This window comes from Anopheles bellator, chromosome X (assembly GCF_943735745.2).
Source record: "Anopheles bellator chromosome X, idAnoBellAS_SP24_06.2, whole genome shotgun sequence".
NCBI lineage: Eukaryota > Metazoa > Arthropoda > Insecta > Diptera > Culicidae > Anopheles > Anopheles bellator.
In genome coordinates, this window is record NC_071287.1 from 9,108,440 (window position 1) to 9,128,741 (window position 20,302).

The window sequence follows — 20,302 nt, forward strand, 5'->3', positions numbered from 1 at the left end:
GATTAGACGCTGCAGTTGCAGTTGCAAAACGGGCAGCCCAGCTATTGGAAGCGAAAAAATGACGGCAATTTTCACAACCTTCATGTACAGCGTACAGGCGCTGTATAGGTGTTGACGGTGCGCCGCATTCCGTCCGTCCGTTACGTTACGGTCCCTTATTCCATTTGCCTGCCACACCGTCCAGGATAATTAGGATTGGGCATGGTGGCGCCAGCCACAAACATCGCTATTCGCCGTGTTGCCTTGCCTTGCGACTAGCTGAACTGCAACTGGATAATCCAGAAGAGCTTGAGAGCTGTGCTGTAACTATTGTCAGAACGTCGGAAAATGATGGTGTAATGGCTAGGTTCTTTCCTTATGTATATTTTACCTGGCGCGGCTATGTCGCCGGCCAGGAACGAATGACACACAGGTTTGGTTTCTGTTTCGTTACTATTGCTTTATTCACATTTTGGTTCGCTTTTATACCTTTATGAGGTCCTGGCGTACTCCAGGAGGAGCACACACTCGATACCTCATAAGTCTATAAAAAGGGTTAGGTAAAGGGCTATGTGCTTACTCTAAGGACCGCTGTCGACCGAACATGGTCGGTCGGGCAACTGATGGCGGCTACACCTTCCCCCTATGGAAAAATAATGTCATCTTAGGATCTTTGTATATGACTAAGTTTGAACAAAATACATTAGTGAAAGAAGAAGATGCTAAGATGGCATTATTTCACTATTAACTATCAGTATTAAGTATTTGCTTGCTGTGGGGGAGATGAGATGGAGATGTGCTTTGTTCTATGGATTCTATTGTTCCGGGGTGGTAATGAAGCAACGATGGGTAGTGATGTTACGCTGCCGGTGGTACCCACCGCCCGTCGGATGGTCTCAATGTGAGGCGGTCTAGGTGATCGTCTGCTTCATCTTCCTGGTTTGGGTCACCGTTCTCCTCGATGGCATACACGGTCGTGAGGGCATCGGTTGCCTCTTTGCATTCCTGTCGTTGTTCGCTAATGATCTCAATGGTTTCGACCTTCTTTGCTATAGTGGTTTCTGCCGCCAGTTCTGCTTCCTGATCCACGTCTAACAATTTGTCACTATCAGTGGTCGCTGCATGCCTTTTCACTGCTGCTGCGCCCAAATTTTTCCGGAAGCGATCCCAGTTGTCGAAATCTGCATGGCTGTCGTTAGTCTCGTAATAGGTGTCCGACTTACTTGTTCTTTTCTTTTTCTTTCTTTTTCTACTCTTTTGAGTCGGCGGTATGGCTGATCGTTCTCGTAATGCTGTTGTACTTTTTCGACGCAACTGGTTCGCCTCACTTTTTTCGTCATCGTAACTATTCTGGAAGGCTCGATGCTCCTCTGATTCCTGGTCCTCGTTTTGTTGCTGTGCATTAATGGTCAGCTTAAACACTTGCTGCAACTCTAACTGTTCATCATTGTCGTCCATTATGTCTTCTTCGTTGTCATGGTCATTTCTTGGTTCACTCGTACTGCTATCAGAACCATTGTTACGGTGTTTCATCGATATGTTAATATTGTTTGATACCTGCTGTTCTTCGTTCTTCTCCTTGTATAGTTCCTTGACCATCTCGAGTAGTTGACGTTGCGATTCTTCGTCTTCCTTGCGTTTTGCTTCTTCTTTGTCGAATCTCTGGCGGGCTTCTTCCTCGTGATATTTGTGTTCTTCTTCGTTGCTACGATGCGCTTCTTCGACGTCTTGTTGTTGATAATTCGCAGATGATTCAGCCTCCTGCTGAGCTAAAAACACTTTTCCATTGTGTAAGGGGCTGTCGTTCGTATTATTTTGTCTAGGTGTGACCCTCTGCTGGTTTCCGAACTTAGGGGTTTGAAAACCTTGATTATGGTGGAATTGACGCTGGTCGTATCTGTGCCAGTAATTATTACTGTGGTGGGGTGGGCGGTAATAGTTCTGCTGTTGTCTAAATGGACGCTGATAGTTTTGTCGTGGTGGGTACTGATAGTTTTGTCGTGGAGGAGGCCAACAGTTTTGACACTGTTGGGCTGGTACTGCGCTCTGGTAGCTATTGTAATTTGTCTCCCTTTTGCTAACTAAAACTTGGGTTTCTGCCTTTTCTGCGTCTAATTCGCATAGTTTTTGAATTGCATCTTTCACTGTATTGAACTCTGCTGCCCTCAAAATTGTTTTTGCTTCTCCTGTGCTATTTTTAATTAGTGTGGTAATTCCTGCTTTTGTAGCCATTTTAGTGGCTACTTTTTTAGGTATATCTTCTTCCATGTATAGTGTTCGTAGATTCTGGGTTAATGTTTCTACCTCATCCCAGAATTTTTCTAAATTTCCCTGGTTTCTGATTGTTCTTAATTTAAGTTGTATTATTTCTGGTGTCATACTTGACTTACATTCATTTTTAATGGCTTGGGCAATTTCTGAAATGGTGGCCGGGTTATCTTGAAAAGCTATCCTTGCTTTGCCTTTTACTTTTGTCTTTATAAATTTAATAGCTGTTGCCGTTTGATTTTCTGGTACTAGGTCTTCTAATAAGCTAAGTGAATCTAAGAAAGCTTCCAAGTTTTCGATCGAACTATCATATGGACTGACTATGGCCGTTGCCGTTTCTATATCAAATGAGCTGTGCCCACTAGGGCCGGTTTCTGTTGTCATCTTTAAACTCTATCCGATCCGAAGGTGTCATTGCGGGTAAACAGACTAAGATCACCACACAGTGTTGTTCCTATGTTGCACACACTAGTCACTTCGTTCTTTACAGGTAAACGCTTCTGTATCTTCTGTATCTGTAGCATTCTTCCATCTTCGTTTCGTTTCCTTTCGTTTTCGTTCACTTTCGATTTTGTTTTTTTTTACCTACTCCAACACACTGTCACGGTCGCCATGTAATGGCTAAGTTCTTTCCTTATGTATATTTTACCTGGCGCGGCTATGTCGCCGGCCAGGAACGAATGACACACAGGTTTGGTTTCTGTTTCGTTACTATTGCTTTATTCACATTTTGGTTCGCTTTTATACCTTTATGAGGTCCTGGCGTACTCCAGGAGGAGCACACACTCGATACCTCATAAGTCTATAAAAAGGGTTAGGTAAAGGGCTATGTGCTTACTCTAAGGACCGCTGTCGACCGAACATGGTCGGTCGGGCAACTGATGCCGGCTACAATGGCTCTGGGCAGAACTGTTCGCTGTACAATACTTTTTGGTGTACTCTATGGCAACGTCTGGGGTACTTGAAATTCAACTAACCATTAATTATTTATTCTTCATTCATTATTATTGCAGCTCTCTGCTTCTCCGACTGCAAAAGTTTGGTTTTCGGTACATTCCGATTTGTGAAGGAATGGGAAAACAAATTCAACGTCGAAGTACCACAACAAAACGAACGGTGATCAAAATTGTTCCTGAAAAACTCTGTGGTCAACAAATACGACCTCTTCGACGTGTGACTGGAATTTTTTTCCGGTGCACCAACTGCTCACTTCGTGGAACACGTTTCCCGCTAATTTAGAATGAAAACTCCGCATTCGTAAGAGAAACTTAAATCGATGCACGCTGCGGTGCTCCACAGTTTACACAAGGTTTTATTTTGTGTATCTGAAGGTTCAGGTGTTTCAGGTGTCTGAAACTTTTGATAAAACCCTAGAGCAAAACGTAACACCGTGTACCCAAGCGATAAAATTCTTTGAAAGCAATAGCAGATGTGTGGATGGATAATTCTCGTTTGATTTTAGATCTGCTAATTCCAGTTATTCAGGTGCAAGATTCATTTTTACGCCACGAGGCATGGGGTAGTTCGCCATATTTTACGAACTCGTTTGCAAAAAGCGAAAACAGCGTAACGTGTCGATGCGCTCGATACTTCATGGGATTCTTTCAGGCAATCTGGTTGATAAATCTGCACCACGCTCATGTTGTAAAGAGATGTCGATAACGTGAAAGGAACTAGCCCACGTCCTCGTCCACGGGAGTTCCAAGGTCCAGGCACCGAGATCGCTTACAGAATTGCGTGCTTTAAGCGATTCCACCAACCGGTTTAACAGCGTGCTTCTTCGTGCTCATCGCTAATCGATCGATGTTCCCACATGTCCGTGCAAAACGCCCGCTGCCTGTTGTGTTATCTTGAACAGAACTGAGTTTCAACCACGAGACTTCATTCAACGATCTAACTTTTGATTTGTACGAGAAACTTTCACACTATTCCCAATCTAAATGAAATCGTTTTGAATATATATTTCTGTTTTACAATACTGATTGGCATTTCTTGCACAATGGAACGTTCACGTCATCAGAACGCAACAACACTCAACGTCATTCAACGAGTATTACATGCGTTTCCATTCAGCGGATTTATTGAGCAATGTTGGCTACTCTACTATGAGCTGCGCGAATTTATTTGTCCTGGAATTTTGATAATTTTTTAAAGAAACAATTCACTCAGAAACAAAACCACAACAATTCATAGCACACGCAAAATACAGCAAACAATGGTTGGCCTTTTCTTTTACACCTAACTCAGGAGATTTTTTGGATCTTTATTATACATAAATGCTTGGTTACATAAGAATACAGAGATATTCCACATTGGGATTGCAGCTATTTAATAATTGTAATGTATCAAAATGATTGAAATGAAAATATTTCGATTAACATCTACATAAATTACATGTTATGCCACGTGGCATTGAGTCATTTTATCATACTTATAACTAATAACTAATAACTAAAAATATCTTACAACTAGTTAACTTTAAAAACTTCAGATAATTAGGTGTTGTATTGTAGCGTGGATAGAATTATTGCATCTATTTATTGGGCCTTCTTTTAGTTTGTTAATTTCAAACGATAGTCTTTGCGTGCCAGCGAGGCTTAGGACGAGATTTGTTGGTGTTCTCCAGTGTCAATTGAGAATCATTTTGAGAATTACTCAGGACATATTTCGGGTTGGAAAGTAGGGCAAAAGTTCAAACAATAAAATGTACTATCACAAACCGAAGTCGAAGGCCAGAGTGTTGCTAGCGTTACCAGGCTTTTCGGGCTAGGCTCACCGGAAGCCAGCCGCGTCACACGTCTTATACGGCTTTCTCACAGTCCGCCAAAAGGGGGCCGTTGTTGCCGCTGGATTAGTTGGTGCGGTGCCGACGTTTGAAGGGGGTCCGTGTTCCGTTGCAGAGCCAAGTGTTGTTGCAGAGCTACCTCTCACCGTGCGGTGGTATCACATGAATTACGCGGGGCACTCTCGTTGCAATAATAGCGACGGTGGCGGCGGTATCATTAAAAAAAACAGCAACAAAGCAAAACAATCGCAACATCCCGCGCGCCCGGCAGTTAGGCTTAACCGAGGCAGGTTAGAGAGGCCCAGAGAGCCCACCGGAGCCGCTGGGATGAGATTTGATTTAATTGTGTGTTTTTGCTTAAATCGGCAATCCCTCGGAGATCGCCGGCCGGCTGGCCCAGCATGACTTCGGCCCGGCCCGGCCCGGACCAACGAAGCGGATCGCTGAGCGGCCCGCTACCGATCGGACGCAGGTCGTGGAAGGGTCTTCTACCGCGCCCCTCAAGTCTGCAACGGAAGGTCCTGGCAACGGCCTCTGCTAATCGGCGTATCGCTGCGGGAGGCCCGTAGCCCGGTAGCCGCGGATTAGTTGAGCCGCATTTGGAAGTTATCTAAACACACCGCCAAGCGAAGAATGGCGGTAAAACGTACTTCGGGCTTTGGCGCATAATGATGAGAGGACGAAAATTGCAGTTCAAAGCAGCAGAAGAAGAGGAAGAAGGGGAAAGAAGAAGAGGAAGAAGAAAAGAACCAAAGCAAAAGGTGAAACAAAACAAAACGCAACAAAGTAACAAAAAGAAACAAGCGGTCGGTATTAGAGGAACAATTACACAAAAACAACAAACAATAAATGAGACAGAGAGAGAAAGAGGAGAACGAGAGAGATGACAACCATATCGTTTTCAACGGCGATCGTTTATCGAAGAGCCAATCGCTTTACTGTTTTCTGCACTATACCGCAAAAGAACAGAAGAGAACCGAAAAACGGAAAGTGTGAGACAGAATGTTGGTCTCTCGGGGTCCGCCGGTTATCCTGGGTCCTTTCATTCCACTTTCCACCACAAGCAGCCCACTCTGAATAAACGAGTGCAATTATCGCCAGGATCGCACAGAAGGACATGATAACGCGCGGGAGAGAGAGAGAGAGAACATCGGCGCGGCGCGGTGGCGAGAAACACTACAACACGCGGCAAACTACAAAAGGTACCGCCCGCAAAGTCTCCCAACGGAAAAAAGGGACAAAAAAAAGGCAATGATTGTTGGTTGTGTGGGAGAAGGGATTTCTTGGCTGGCTGTGTTTTTGTTATTGTGTGTGGCGGGAATCGGGAATCGAACCCATGGCAAACGCTAAATTTGCTAAATTGTACGCTACCCAACAGTGCTACGCTGAACAGGACTTTGCCGGGGAAGATTTCTTATCGAGAATTAAATGCAATCTGCATGCAAGCTTACTTATCGTGGAGCGATCAGAGGAAAATTGCATTTTCCGCTACTTCGTTGCGGTTGTTTCAATCAAACGAAGCATTTTAAGAACCCTTAGAGAGCGAGGCGTACGAACGCAACAGTTAACAAAGCTGTGCGTGTTTTTATCCTAAATTGTAATTCTGCTTTCTGTAACGTTGTGTTTTTACGGGTGGAACGAATTTTACGGAGTGACAACGACGAGCGGACTACCGACTGGGCTCTATCAATGGGGTTAAACTGAAGTTAATGTTACACTATTTACTTCATGTCTAAATATCGTTCCATTAGATGTTCCAGGAGCCAGCTGTTGGATTCGATCGCTCCAGCGTGAATTGTCAAAGCTGCCATCCACAGTTCTTCTGCAGACTCTATGTGGCTTGGACTGGTGCTGGAATCTATTCCAGTCTTCTGTCTTCATTTCAACCCACGCGTTGGAAGAAGTTATCCACACAGACGCTTCACTTCCGAGCCCTCTTCAAGAGGAATCACTAGGTCGCTGAGCAATTGCTGGAACATCGAAGTAGCTCCCAGTGGTGGTGGTGGAACACACTCATGTGGTCGCCGGGGTTTTGGCAGCGACCATCGCGTAGACTACGCCAACGGTAGACTGTGGGTTGCGAAATAACCGAGAACTACAAAATTAAGGGATATTTCAAGTTTCTGTCGGGGTCTGCCTGTCAGCCAGCGGTACTTTCAACTCATGTACCCCGAATCAATTTTTCTGAAAGTTTATTTGCAATTACGGAATCCAGCCCAGGAATTCCTGGTTCTAGTCCAACGTCCGGTAGTCCCCAACACCTTCGGCGATTTTTGCGCAGATTTGACTAGAAACGAGAGCGAACGTGGCATTGTTACAGACATGGTACAGACCACCGTCTATAGGGCGCACACTGTCACAGCTAGCCTCACAGCGCTGTCAGAATTTGCAGAATTGCAAATGTCCGCGCGTACTGTCAGCGAGTTTCAGAGTCGTTCCGGCCACAGTTTGCCCGTTCTTGGGGCGGTACACTCGCTGGTACAAGGGAACCCGCCTGCCTGGTGTGTTTGGCAGCCAAAGTTAGCCGCTAATCGACAGCCGAGCCCAGTGTGCGATGCGAGCAAGAAAGATACAAAAACACTTTCTGGAGTCGGGATCCGCTCATTAGTGGAAGTCGCGCGTGCGATGAAAGCATCGACACATACGCACAAGGACGCGTACATGGCACGCGCGTGTAATTGGAGATTCGAGACGTCCGTTCGTCCGTTCGCCTTCTACTTGGCCACCGGCGGCAACCCGTTCACTTTTACACGACCCACGGCTTCCGATTTGCGAGCGGATGGAAAATTTAATTAAGGGACAACCATTTTGCTGAAATTTATCCCTTCGCACACACACGCACATTGCGCCACTCATGTGGTGGGGAGGGGGTGGGGTCGGGTTCCTTTTTCCTTCATCTCTCGCCCTAATGAGAGGGCGTTGAGTTAGGTTCCTTCTTTTTCAGCGCCAGTGGCGAGGTTTTCCGAGGCATCCGAAAAGTTTTCACGCGGGTCTCCTCTACCTTTATTGGCAAAGAGAGCGAGCGAGTGAGCGAGCATGCGAGTGAGAAGGGCGTTCGTTTCCGGGTCGTCCTTCGGCGTGTCCTGTCAATGTCGTAGTCGCAGCGCGCGCGCCATCATCCGTCAGCAGCTGAGACTCCGAGAGTTCGTAACCCGGGCTCCCCCCCGGGGGCACCCAAGTTCCCGGAGCCCAACTTTAGTCCCTCCAACAATGTGTGACGTGCGACGTGATGCTACAACCCTCCCCACCCCACCCCACCCCCATCATAGCCTGGTTCTGCCTTCCGATGCTGGAACAAGAAGCTTTGGCGGGCGTACGACGAGGGTTCCAAACGGCTCCCAGCTCTGGCGCACACACTCATACACAGTACAAGTTTATCAGCATTATCTACCGCCACCCTTCTGGTAACCTTTTCACCCACACCCCCCCCCCTCCGTGCTTTTGGGAGTCTTCTTCAGCGTTAAGTGGCTTCTATTAAGTAAGCGCCCAAGTCAAGCGCGCCAAGTGAAGCTTGGCTCCTCCTTAGCCCATTTCTTTTCGTCTGTCGTGGTGTGCTGGGAAGGAAGGGGAAGGGAGGGAGGTTGAAAAGGAGCAGCATCACAACATCCCATCGCCCGTTTTGCGGCGCGCATACGCCACGCTGCTACCGCGTTTTCAAATTCATAACACCCACGACCTCATGGCGAAAGCTCACATACTACTGTGGCCAGAAAATAACGAAAATTTGCCTTTAAAATATTCTTCATTTATTCTGCTAAGTTTACTTAATCACTTTAAAAGCACTCCCACAGCACGGTTGGATTCCACTGATCCTTTCGATATGCTCTCGGACTGTCAATCATCGATTTAGGAGCACCAATTCTCTGCTTTTATTGACGTTCTAGATTTCTTTTCTTAAATTGCAACTTTTTTAGATATAAATGCTTGATTACATAAGAGTACAGAGATATTCCACAAAGTTGTGTTGTGTTGGGATTGTAGATTAATGTAGATTTTAATAAGTCAAGGATATCAAAGTGATTGAAATGAAAATGTTTCGATTTAAATCAATTTAATTTATATGTTATGCCACGTGGCAGTTAGTCATTTTATCCTACTTATAATCGATAACTAACAAATCCTACATCTAGTAAATTCTAAATTGCTGGGTGGATAGAATTATTGCATCTATTGATTAGGACTTCTATTAGTCTGTTAATTTCGAATGATACCTTTTATCGGTTGATGTTGATGGTCTTTGAACATTTTGAATCACCTATAAAGTTTTGTTTTTGATTGAGCATGCTCACCGCAGGCCTGCTGCAACATTTTCAACCGCCCTGGCATCAGAAGCTTCATTCTGCACACAAAATGGAATTGCGTTGCTAAATTCGAAGAATTCACTTTGAACTGTTTACGCGTACGGACTCGCAATCGCAAACTTTGATTAATTATCTATACGTATAAATGGACACAGATGTACGTGGCAGTCAACTTAGAAACGAAAACATTTGTTCCGGAATCGGAATCACACGCAAGTTCGAAAAAATCAAAATTTTCCTTACTTCCTGGCCACAGTGGCGTGTCCGTGGGCGGGCGGGTAGGTTGGAAGTTTGCGGTTTAATTTGCGGTGTCCCGAAAGGTTGTAAAATTTTTATGTAACGACCCGCGCGCGTTACGGGTTGCGCTGCGGCGTAGGTTAATTTAGATGCATGCTTTTATAGCTTCGCGGGCGGGCTAGGGCGGCGCTCCTGCCCCTGGCGTGGGTGGCCTGAAACAACGCCTATCCCCCCCGCGAGTGGGTGGTTGAGCGCGCCGAACGCGCCGAACCGAACCGCGGAGTCCTGGCGTCCGAAGGCTAAACGACGCTTTCGCGCTCTCGTTTAATTAATCCATTTTTAGGGTTTATTCGTTTGATGACATTTCTTTATTAGTTTGCTTATGCTCATTTTTGGTTTAGTTGAATAATTGAACAATTTATTTATTTATTAATTTTTTTATTCATTTTATATTCTTACATTTTTCATTTATTTCTTTTTTTCCTTTTTTTCTTTTATATTTTTTTATTTATTTATTTGTTTATTTATCGATTTCAAGCGTGACGCTGTGGCCAACCGAGAGTCGCCGTCGTCCCGTTGGTCGTCGGATCCGATCCTAGACATCACCCCCGGGGCGGTGATACATCCGGTGCGCGGTCGACACTTGGCAGCCGGATCCTTGCACGTCGTTCGAAACGCGATCGGCACACACGCCTCGGGGAAGCTTCCGGGCCTGTTGAGTTAGGGCCGTAGCAGCAGTGGCCCCGTCGACTGATGCATTATTGAGTGGCCGCGAAAAGTTGCTCGGAAAGTTGCTCGGAACTCCCGAAGGATTTCCCAGACCACCGTACCAGGGCAGCACGGCGAAGACTTGTTGACGGCGGGCCCGGCTGAAGGTCCGCTGCAGTAGAAGAGGCTTGCCATTGTGTACGCCGGGCCGCTAATGCGAGGGCACGCACCCGGTAAGCGATATGCTTCCGTGCAATAGCATAAACATATCACCTACACGAGATTATCGCGGCCTACACTTTGAGCGGGGCTTTGTACTTCTGTGTGTGCGCTTTTGTGCGCAGAGAGGCGGCCTACGCAGAGCGCGTCTTGCGCCGGGGTACGCAAATCTTCGGGGCCCCTAAAGGTGAATGCGCCGTGTGCCGTGTGTGAATGGCACAATGATGCGCGTATTACAGTTTTGACACACACAGCGCCCAATGGCGGACGCTAATGATCCGGTGATCCGGGTGATCCTATCCTCCACGTCTCGTCCTGTGGAGACCTAAAGCACCCGGACGTCTTGCGAGGCGCTGCCGTTGCCATTGTTCCGCGCCCGTGTCCGCGTGTGTCCGTCGGCCCGGCCATTGTTCGCCCGACGGCACACAAGATGCCGCCTGCCCGCAGCGCCTTTAGCCTTTTGTGCGGCTTTGTTTGTTTGTTTGGCCCTTGGGGGCCTCGGTCTAAGCAAGGCTAAGACTTCCATAAGCCACATAAGCGTGTATGAATGCAAATATTTTGACCAGCCGACCACGGAAGTCCGCCGTTTCCTGCAGCTGGTCGGCTGCCAGCGGTCACAGCGAGCATTAGCCGACTGCTCCAGCACCATTTAGGAACTCCCGAACTCTGCCGCGGCTCATAGTGGACCACCCTCGGCCGATCCCACCACAACGCCACGATTATCTCCCCGAGAGCTTCCGTGTCCCGAGCGCAGGACGGTTCCTGCGTAAGTCCCGGAAAACTCCTGGGGAATTCCTACAGAGAGTTACAGAATTCCTGTGGCTAACCATTGTGGTTCACCCACCGGACCAGGGAATGGGCCAGGGGCACTGAATTGCGCTAATTACTCACGATCTCCGGTTCCGGCGCTCACGAAACCTGCCATCCACCCCCTTCACACACACTGAGGAGAGGTATAACCGGAAACCCACGGAAACCACTTAATTAAATTTAGCCCAACTTCTCCGGCCCAAAATCGGTTCTCGGTTCGCGCGTCGCCATTAAAGGCCATTAAAAGCGAACGTGCCCACACACAAACACGTCGCGGACTTCCCCACATGGCACCCATCCACACCCCTGTACTCCCTCCCCACCGGAATGGTGGTTCCATCACCACCATTATCCTGGACCAGGACCAGGGAGTTTCAGGCGCCAGCGCCGTGCGAAGTTGGGGTTGCCTAGCGGGTGGGTTGGGCGGCATCCCAACGGCACTACACTAACAGCTGCCTCAGCCCCCCTCCCGCTCATCCCCACCACCAGCCGACTAATGGTGTTGTCCGCAGGCTCTCTCGGGCGATGGCGGCGATAGCTGTAGCTAGGCCGACTACTACACAGCTCGCAGCTCGCAGAGGTTGCAGAGAATCGATCGAACCCCCCTCCAACCACCCACTTACGACCCGGTCTAACCCCTGGTCTCCAGCTCCAGCGTTTGTGCGTTCTTGGACTTCTTGGTCCGCCATAGGCCATCGGCTGGCTGGGGGTACGCTAAACGGTACACCACTAAATCCGCAATACACACAATTTATATCGGCCTCTGCACCACCATGACCGGTCCTCCAGCCGTCCTCCCGGAACCATATGTATCGGCATCGGCGGGTTCATCAGCCCAGTATGTAGATCGGCACTGTATTTGTAGCGCTTTCTGGAGGATGTCTTTGTGGCCAGAACCTCCAGAGTTCGTGTGCCGCCCCAGCGAAGAATCGCCCAAGAAGTCCCGCAACTCTACCAACTCTTCTCTGGTCTCTCTCCGGTCGCTCTGTGGTTGGCGGTAACTTCCAACGCTTCAAATCGATGTATCCAAATCGATCGGCCAGTGTCTGCTGTTAGTCCACAGCAGCTCTGGGGCATCTTCACAGCTCAGTGCTCTGGAGCACCCCGATCGGCTCGCCGTGGATTAATTGACGCAGATGATGTTCTTTAAATTTGTTTTTGATGTTTGCGGCGGCCCTCGGTCCTCGCCGGCCTATGGGCGGGCCACCCCCCAAGTCGCACAGGACGAAGGACATAGCGAGAGAGCGTGCGAGAACACCCGATAGAGCGAGAGAGCACACCGGCAACAGGAGCGTCGTCCTGGCGGCCCGCCGGACCCGGACCCCGATTGGCTGCCGAGCTACCGCCGAAAGGGCCGCGATAGACACTCTAATCCTGGCACGCCCCTTTCAGGGCTACCATTCCAACCGAGGACCGAGAACTAGGACTGAGCGAGAGAGAGAGAGAGAAAGACAGAGAGAGAGAGAGAGAGAGTGAGAGAGAGAGAGAGAGAACAGAATAGGTGTGCCAAGTGGTCGGCAGCCAATCGTCGCGGTGACTCGAGCGAGCGAGCGAGCGCAAGGACGAAGGATCGGCACGTCGGCGCGCAAATCCACAGCGAGGCGACCGTCGGAGGGGTTGTTAATTTTGTTTGGCACCGTGGCCGGGTTTATCGCTCGCACGCCGTCAGGGAGTCAACAGTCTCAGGCACAGAGCGCAGCAGTCGGGCGTCGTCGGGCCCATCCAGAGCCGCACTCACACGCAACTCACGGTGCGTCAACGGGCGCGCACGTGTGGCCCTCCACACCGGAAGCAACACGTTCGCCCGCGCGCTCTCTCCCACCCCCAGTCCCACTGTCTCTTCGCGGTCCGCGGTCGGTTGGTCGGCTCCATCGCTGACAAATTAAATTCAGGCGCGCCTGCAAGGTAGGCAACACGCGCAACACTTCGCAAAGTTCGCGTTCGCATGTGATTCCGTGTCCGTGTGTGTTGTGTGTCCGGTGAAGTGAAGCCTGCGGGGGTGAAGAGTGAGGTTCCAGCCAGCACCGCTCCCAACAGTCGAGAACCGCATCAACCAACACTGCTGCAGGCTGTCAGTGCGGGCCAAACATTCAACGCGACTCGTGGACCAGCGGCAGCCCCTGCGGACGTCCTGAGACGACGTCGCCGTGTGCCGGTGTCCCCGGTCCGTGTGCCTAGTGTAGTGTATGTGTGCGTGCGTGTTGGTGTGCGGTCCAGGCAGGTCCAGAAACCAAGTGGCAGGCAATCCGGACGCCGGGCTCCGGTTCGAGCAGCAGCAGTAGTAGTAATAGTAGTAGTGGTAGCGATAGAAGCCCGTGTACCAGATGAACCTGGAAGCGAACGTGTCCTCGCCGGAGGCGGACATTGACGTGAGCGTGGTGTCCAGCCCGGAGCCGAGTCCGCGGCCAGCGCCCGCGGACAGTCCCGGGCTGGGCGCCGGCAGCCCGCTGGCGGCCGGCGTCAGCGACGACGAGCAGCGCTGCTCGTCGTCGTCCGACACTCAACACCACCACCGCCACCAGCCGCTGCCGCCGGCGCCGTACTCGCAACCTCAACAACACCCGGCTCTGCAATTAAAGCAACCGCAGCAGCAGACCTCACCCACGCAGCAGCAGTTGGGTTCACCGGCCGGGGCCGGCCAAGCTCTGCAGCAGCACCACTCGGCGATGGTGGCGGCTGCGGCCGCCGCCGCCCTCCACCACCAGCAGTCGACGGCGGCGGCAGCGGCAGTGGCCGCGGCGGCTGCGGCGGCGGCAGCGGCTGCGGCAGGCACCATCAACAACAACAACAACAACAACAGCTTCAACCACAGCCCCGAGTCGCGGCTGAGTCCTCCGAAAACGCCGCCGGACACGCAGCACCTGCAGCACCATCTACATCACCACCACCACCACCACCATCACCAGCAGCAGCAGCAACAGCAGCAGCAGCAACAGCAGCAGCATCAGCTCTCTCACCACCACCACCACCAACACCCGCCACACCATCCCCATACCATGCATATCAATCAACACCATCAGCCGCACCAGCAGCAGCAGCAGCAGCCGCCCGCGGTGGTGGCGGTGATCCAGCCGCCGCCGGTCCAGCCGGCGGCTCCGCCGCCCTCAACGACGGCGATGAGCAAGACGTCCACCAACCCGGGCTACACCAGCTTCTCCATCTCGAGCATCCTGAGCCGGGCGGAGCCGGCGGTCAAGAAGGGGATCACCGGCGTGATCACGCCGGTGCCGTCGCTGCCGCTCTCGGCGGCGGCAGCCGCCGCGGCCGCTGCGGCCGCCGCCGCCGCCGCAGCCGCCTCGAACGGTGCGGCGACCGGGTTCGTCGGCACGAACGGCTCCCAGCCCAGCTCCCAGGACGCCGCCATGCTGTCCCGGTAAGTCGTTCGCCCAACTCCCCACAGCAGTCGACTCCTAGACTCCAGACCAACACCGGACCTCTGGTCCCAAGACTCCAGACCTCCAGACCCAAGAGTTCCATAGAGTTCCGCTGGGACGTCGCGTAACGGAGAACCTATCTAACGGCTCGGTGTTTGTGTGTGTTGGTGCGCGAAACCAAATCCCAGATAATGAAGATCCAGAAAATCCGGACCCAGACCAGGAGGGCCCGGGGGGTGCTAAGCTACCACCCGGTGTGCCGCCGGCTAAGGTCGGCCCGTCGTCGTCGCACCTGGTACCTGGGACTCTGTGTTTGTGTGTGTGGTTGCTGATCCTTTCCCTCCGCGGGGTGAGCCCGGCGTCCTCGGTGTGTAATTGAGAGTAATTGGCGTCGTCGCCCGGTGACAGCTGGCTGCTGGAAACACGGCCCGCGGTAGGTGGCCTTGGTCGTGACCTGCGCGTCTCGCTCTGCAGTCTCGACTCCGGGAGGTCCATTGCGCCGTGAAGTAGTTCTTAGCCCCAGCGCAATGGTCACTCTGACTAAGGGATTCCGTAGCTCCGTCTGATCCGTGGCGGTCCGACTAAGGAGCCGCTCATCCAAGTTCTTGGATTCAGATCGAATGTGCTCGGGCTCCCCGGGCCGTGAATCCCGTATTTTTGAGGTGTCAGGGAGCTGCCCAGCTCTCCAGACCACGAGTCTGATCGGTCCCGGTCTGGACGCCCGTTTTTGCTCTCGAGCCCGACGGACCAGTCGGCGTTTCTGGGCGAACCTTCGGTGAGCTTTGAATCTGACATGATCTGTACGCAAAATGTGGAGCGTAGCGTCGTGGATTCCAGACACCTCCGGGGGGGCGTTCCACAGCAAGTCGCAAACGGCTTGAAGATCAGCTTTGATAGACCCAGACTTGGCTGAAGACTCTTTTAAGCTTCCACTGGAAAGCTAGACGCGGGGCCAGGGTCGAGCGGTTCCGTTGAGACAACGGCTCCGGTGACGTCACGCTAGTTGAGTCGAGCAGTTCGTTTCCCCTTTTTTAGTGGATGGCTGGCAGAGCTCTGAGTCCGAGCTGAAGGTTAGGGCCTCGAGTAACGGCAAAATGGTCCAACAGCTGCGAAGAAGTGCACCTCACTACTCGTGCCAGGCCTCCCGTAGGTCCAAAAAAATCGAACTACCGAGCGAGGACCGAGGAGCCTGTGGGTGTGTGTGTGGTGTAGTGGTGACTTGGTGGTCGTGCGTGTGTTGGTGTGTGCAGCGATACTCATCAGCAGAGGGCCGGAGGACCGATTAGCGATTAGCCGACATGCGATAGGCTCGTTACCGTTCCATTTCACAAATTAGTTACAGATTAATTCGCGAAAATTAGATGTATCACATTAAGTGAGGCTCCGGTAGCACCGACCCCTGCCTCTCCCTACCCACACCCCCCCTCTCTTACTTCCCTTTCACAGGACGGTGGGGGGGTTGGATTTTGGTCGTTCTGGGAACTCCACCAACAAACAAACGGAGATGAAAGATTAGCCGAACTCACCCATCCATTCATCCATTCAACAGTTCACTGCCCGCAACCCACCCCCCTCGGGACCCGAACGCGTATCACCACCATTCCACATCCCCGCTGGCTGGCAGTCCTTCAGGCGAGAGACATTACCTTAAGCAAACCTCAAATTATGTGCCATCACGTCTCACCACCGCCACCGGCCTCTCCCCTCCGGCGCGCACGCGTACAAGGATAGCACGCTCCCCCCCGCACTCGTGTTCCCCTCTTTAATCCCTTTCCCCCGTTAGGGTGGAGGGCTTAAACAAGGGGGAACCCTAGGTCCTGGCGAAGGCGGCGATAGAGAAACGGGGAAATTAAATTCTACCCGGCCACAACCAATTATAATGCCGTATTCCCCCCCCAACCCCCTCTTCCCCGTTCCACCGCGTCGACCCCGGGGGCTTCGTCCTGCGCGCCGGCGCGCACACGCCAGTGATCGTTGTCAATTTGTTTGTGTGTTAATCAATTTGTGGTAATCAGGGAGCTTCATTAGACCAAAAATTCCCCGGCCGTCGACCACTACGTTGCGATCGTCGCCCGCTACCCATCTTCCCCTGCCGATCCTGCTTTTCGAGCCCCTTTAAACCGTGTTGCCACCCGTTGCTCCGATTGCTCCGTGTGTTTGTTTTTTTGGGTTTTGCCGCGTTTTTTTTTCGGGGAAGTTGATACTTTTGGGCTGATGAATTATGCAACACTCCCCCCCTTTATTAATGAGTGGCATTCGGGATTAGGGATGGGGATTCCCTCCGGTGGGGCGCACTTCTACACTGACCACAAACCCATTTGGTCGGATGGCTACGCTGTCCAGAATAGGAACTTTTCCAGGCCTGTTCCTTGGAGTCCGGGCTTCAACGGAACGCATTAGAGTAGGACAGAACAGCACCGAATGTGCCTTAGTTCGAGTTACCTCAGCACGTTGGAGAGAGAAGATTTGTTTACATTCATGGACAGCTTTGTTTACATTTGGCATTTGTTTACATTCGTGGCCAGCTGTCATTCGGTGGCGTTTCAGTGCTAAAAGTAACACATGGTGGGCTGAAAATTCCCGAGCCCCGACGGAAGAAAGCGCGTCCTTTTTGTGCTAAAAGCTGGTTTTAGTGATCGTAAGTCAACACAATCATTCCCGGAGTGTCGCTCGTGACATTTAAAGACCACTTTTGTAGAACGATCTGATACCTTCCGGCTTGCAGTAGGGCTCAGCTTCAGCGATAACCTCTTCGATCGAGCGAAATTTCTTATCGATGAGTTTCCTTTTTTGAATCAGCAGTCACTGGGAGCCAAATCAGGTTGAATTACGCTGGCCGGGGCAGCAAATTGAAGTCTTGTGATGAAACAAAATCTATAAGGTTGGGGAAAAAGAGCTGATACTTTAAACGTAAGAAATGCTTTCACTATTGTTTGTTTATTCCATTCGTTTGTGAGTTACAAGTTGTTGACAATGGAAGTCAACAAAGAGAAAATTCGGTACATTTTACAATTTTTTCTTTGATTAAGGCAAAAATTCAAGTTAGGGCGCTGAAATTGTGCATGGTGTTTATGGTGCCGATACTCTAACAGCTAGCTACGTGAAATTTTGGTTTCGTCGACTCGGTTCAGTTATTTTTGATGCTAAAGATGCACCTCGCCCAGGCTGACTCGTCGGTGAAAATGTTGATAACATCACAGAAGTAATCAAAGTTTATCGGTATGTTAGTAATCAGAGCATCAGACCAGGAGCTAAAGATCAATCATCGAACAGCTCAAAGCCATTTGCTGCAATGCTGGCTTCACAAAAAAACTCAATGTTTGGCTGCCACACTAATTAACACACAAAAAAAATGTGATGGATCGAATTTCGAATCGAAAGAGAAGTTTTGGCCAAATGGAATGAAATCGACCATTTCTTAAACGAATGTGTACTGGGGATGAGAAAAGGGATACATACGACAATGTTGTGCTAAAAAGATCATGGCCATAACTTGATGAAGCAACTCAAACGCAGACCAAACCAGGACTAATGGCAAGGAAGGTTCTTTTGGGAATATGGTGGGACTTGAAAGGAATCGTTTATTACGAGTGGCCTCCGTGTGACCAAACACTAAATTCAGATCTCTACTGTCAACAACTGCACCGTTCGAAGCTCTAGCGATTGACCAGAAACGGTCAGAACTGGCTAACAGAGGAGGTGTTGTGTTCCATCAGGACAACGAAGTGTCACACACGTCTATAGTGACTATGCATCAAACTTATAGTTCGGATCTTTCACCAAACGCATTTTCGCGTATTGCACAACATTCTGAGTAATAAGAAATTGAGATCAAGCAAGGTTGGTGAAAAAATATTGCTCGAGTTTTTCGACAATAACGACCAAGACTTCTACAAGAGAGGCATTTTGAAGCTATTCATTAAAAAGGCAACAAAATTTTCCAAAAAAATGCGGCCATATATTTCACGTAAATCGGACCACCGAAATATCTTAAATACAATTTTGAATTGTACCCAAAAAAGGATTGGAATATTTTTTCCCCAGCCTTATACGACATTGCTTTTGATCTCACAAACTTATGAGTACAGGAGAATCTTGAAATTTTAACATCTTTCTTTCGAAGCTTAGTACTAACAGTGAAAACATCGCAGTGACTAGTGCTATTTATGTGCTAGGGCTCGAGACTTTTCCGAGCCCATCCGTTCAGCTAGCTCCGCTCAGCAACCGTCCGCGATCTCCAAAACGCCCATCTGTTGCCCGGCGATTGCCCGTTCGAGATATGATCTACACCAATTGGAAGCAGCGAAACAATGCAGCACTTTTTCTAAGGGCTATCTATTATTTCTATCGGATGGTACGGCAATTAGCGCCCACCGTGCCTGCTGCTTCGCCCCGATCCACGCCACACTCTCCAATTTGCCATTTGCTCGCGCTGCGCACGTTGTCTCTCCTGCCTGTGCCCCCGATGTGCTGTGTGTTGACAGGATCTTTTACCGTCCTGCTGTACCGTCCACCACACCCCTGTAGCTTGTGATTGTTGTTATTGTTTTCAATCGTCATCTCGTCTCTTGCTGCTCGCTTTTAAACGGCCGTTTAGCGGTGCCCCGTGGCCAGCCGGTCGGTGGCCCAGATGGCAGCGTGTGCGTCCTGCGCCCTCGAGCGCCGCAGTCAAGGGGTTCGATTCCTTCTCCGGCGCCCGGCTCTGTCTCAGTCAGATTTGCAGATTTTATAAACGGAGCAATCCCCTAAAAAAAGGCTCCCGACGACAGAGAAGTTAATTAATTGGCGGCACACAGTATGATATTCGTGCTTGGATGGTGTGGTGCACGCGGAGGGGGGATGGCCTACTACTACTACTATTACTCGTGCTCCGCTCCTCTACACTCTCATTTCCGGTGTCCGGCCATTTGTTAAACTCAACTCCTCGGCCTAACAATAATTGAACAGCGCGCAGCCAGACGACGCGGAACAAAGGACGTAAGAGGGGTGGTGTGTGAGGAGGCGGCGGGCAGCAAGCGAGCAGTACACGTGGTTCTCCCTCCCTAACCCCCCCCACCTACCCCTAATGCTGAGCAGTTGTCGTCGTGTTGAGCTCTCGTCGTTTAATTTCCTCGCGAGTCGCAAATGAGTCCTAAACGGCGGCGGCCATCCTGCCGCCCACAACCCCCCCTCCTCCACTCGGGCTATTCCTCTCGAGGCCATTGTTCCTTGCCGGGGGGAGGGGGTCCTGCCCATCCGTCCGTCCGTCATTCGCGCGCCGCAGCTCCTCTCTCCGGCTTCGGATTTCTTCTACAAATTGGCGAATGCGAAACAAGCGATAAGTTTACGACAACAAACAGCAACAACCGCACAGTGGTTTTTTACCACCCCCTCCCACTCTGTCACCCTCCGGCCCAAGGATCCGGTGCACAGCTGGGTTTTGTCTAGTGCCGGGCTGGGCCTTTGGCTGGGTTCTTCGGATTGCGCTTCGCATGATGCGCCTTTTCTTATGCCTATGCTCCGCTCTCCTGGGTAGCAAACTTCCACCGCTTCCTCCCACTCACCCTCTCTCTCTCTCTCCTTCCTTCACTCGGTCTCGCGCTTCTTTCAAGGATATGTTCATTTTTGGTGCAACGGCACCG

At 50.6% G+C, this 20,302-nt stretch overlaps 1 protein-coding gene across 1 annotated transcript in view; it reads left to right on the plus strand.

The window, feature by feature from the left end:
• The first annotated feature begins 13,631 nt into the window (after nt 1–13,631).
• Nucleotides 13,632–20,302, plus strand: part of LOC131213490 (homeobox protein Hmx-like) — a 24,090-nt gene continuing 17,419 nt past the window's right edge. Inside the window, exons 1-2 of the mRNA XM_058207536.1 lie at nt 13,632–13,766; nt 13,965–14,680. Coding sequence (XP_058063519.1) covers nt 13,632–13,766; nt 13,965–14,680 — 851 coding nt within the window. The remainder of the gene's footprint in view (nt 13,767–13,964; nt 14,681–20,302) is intronic.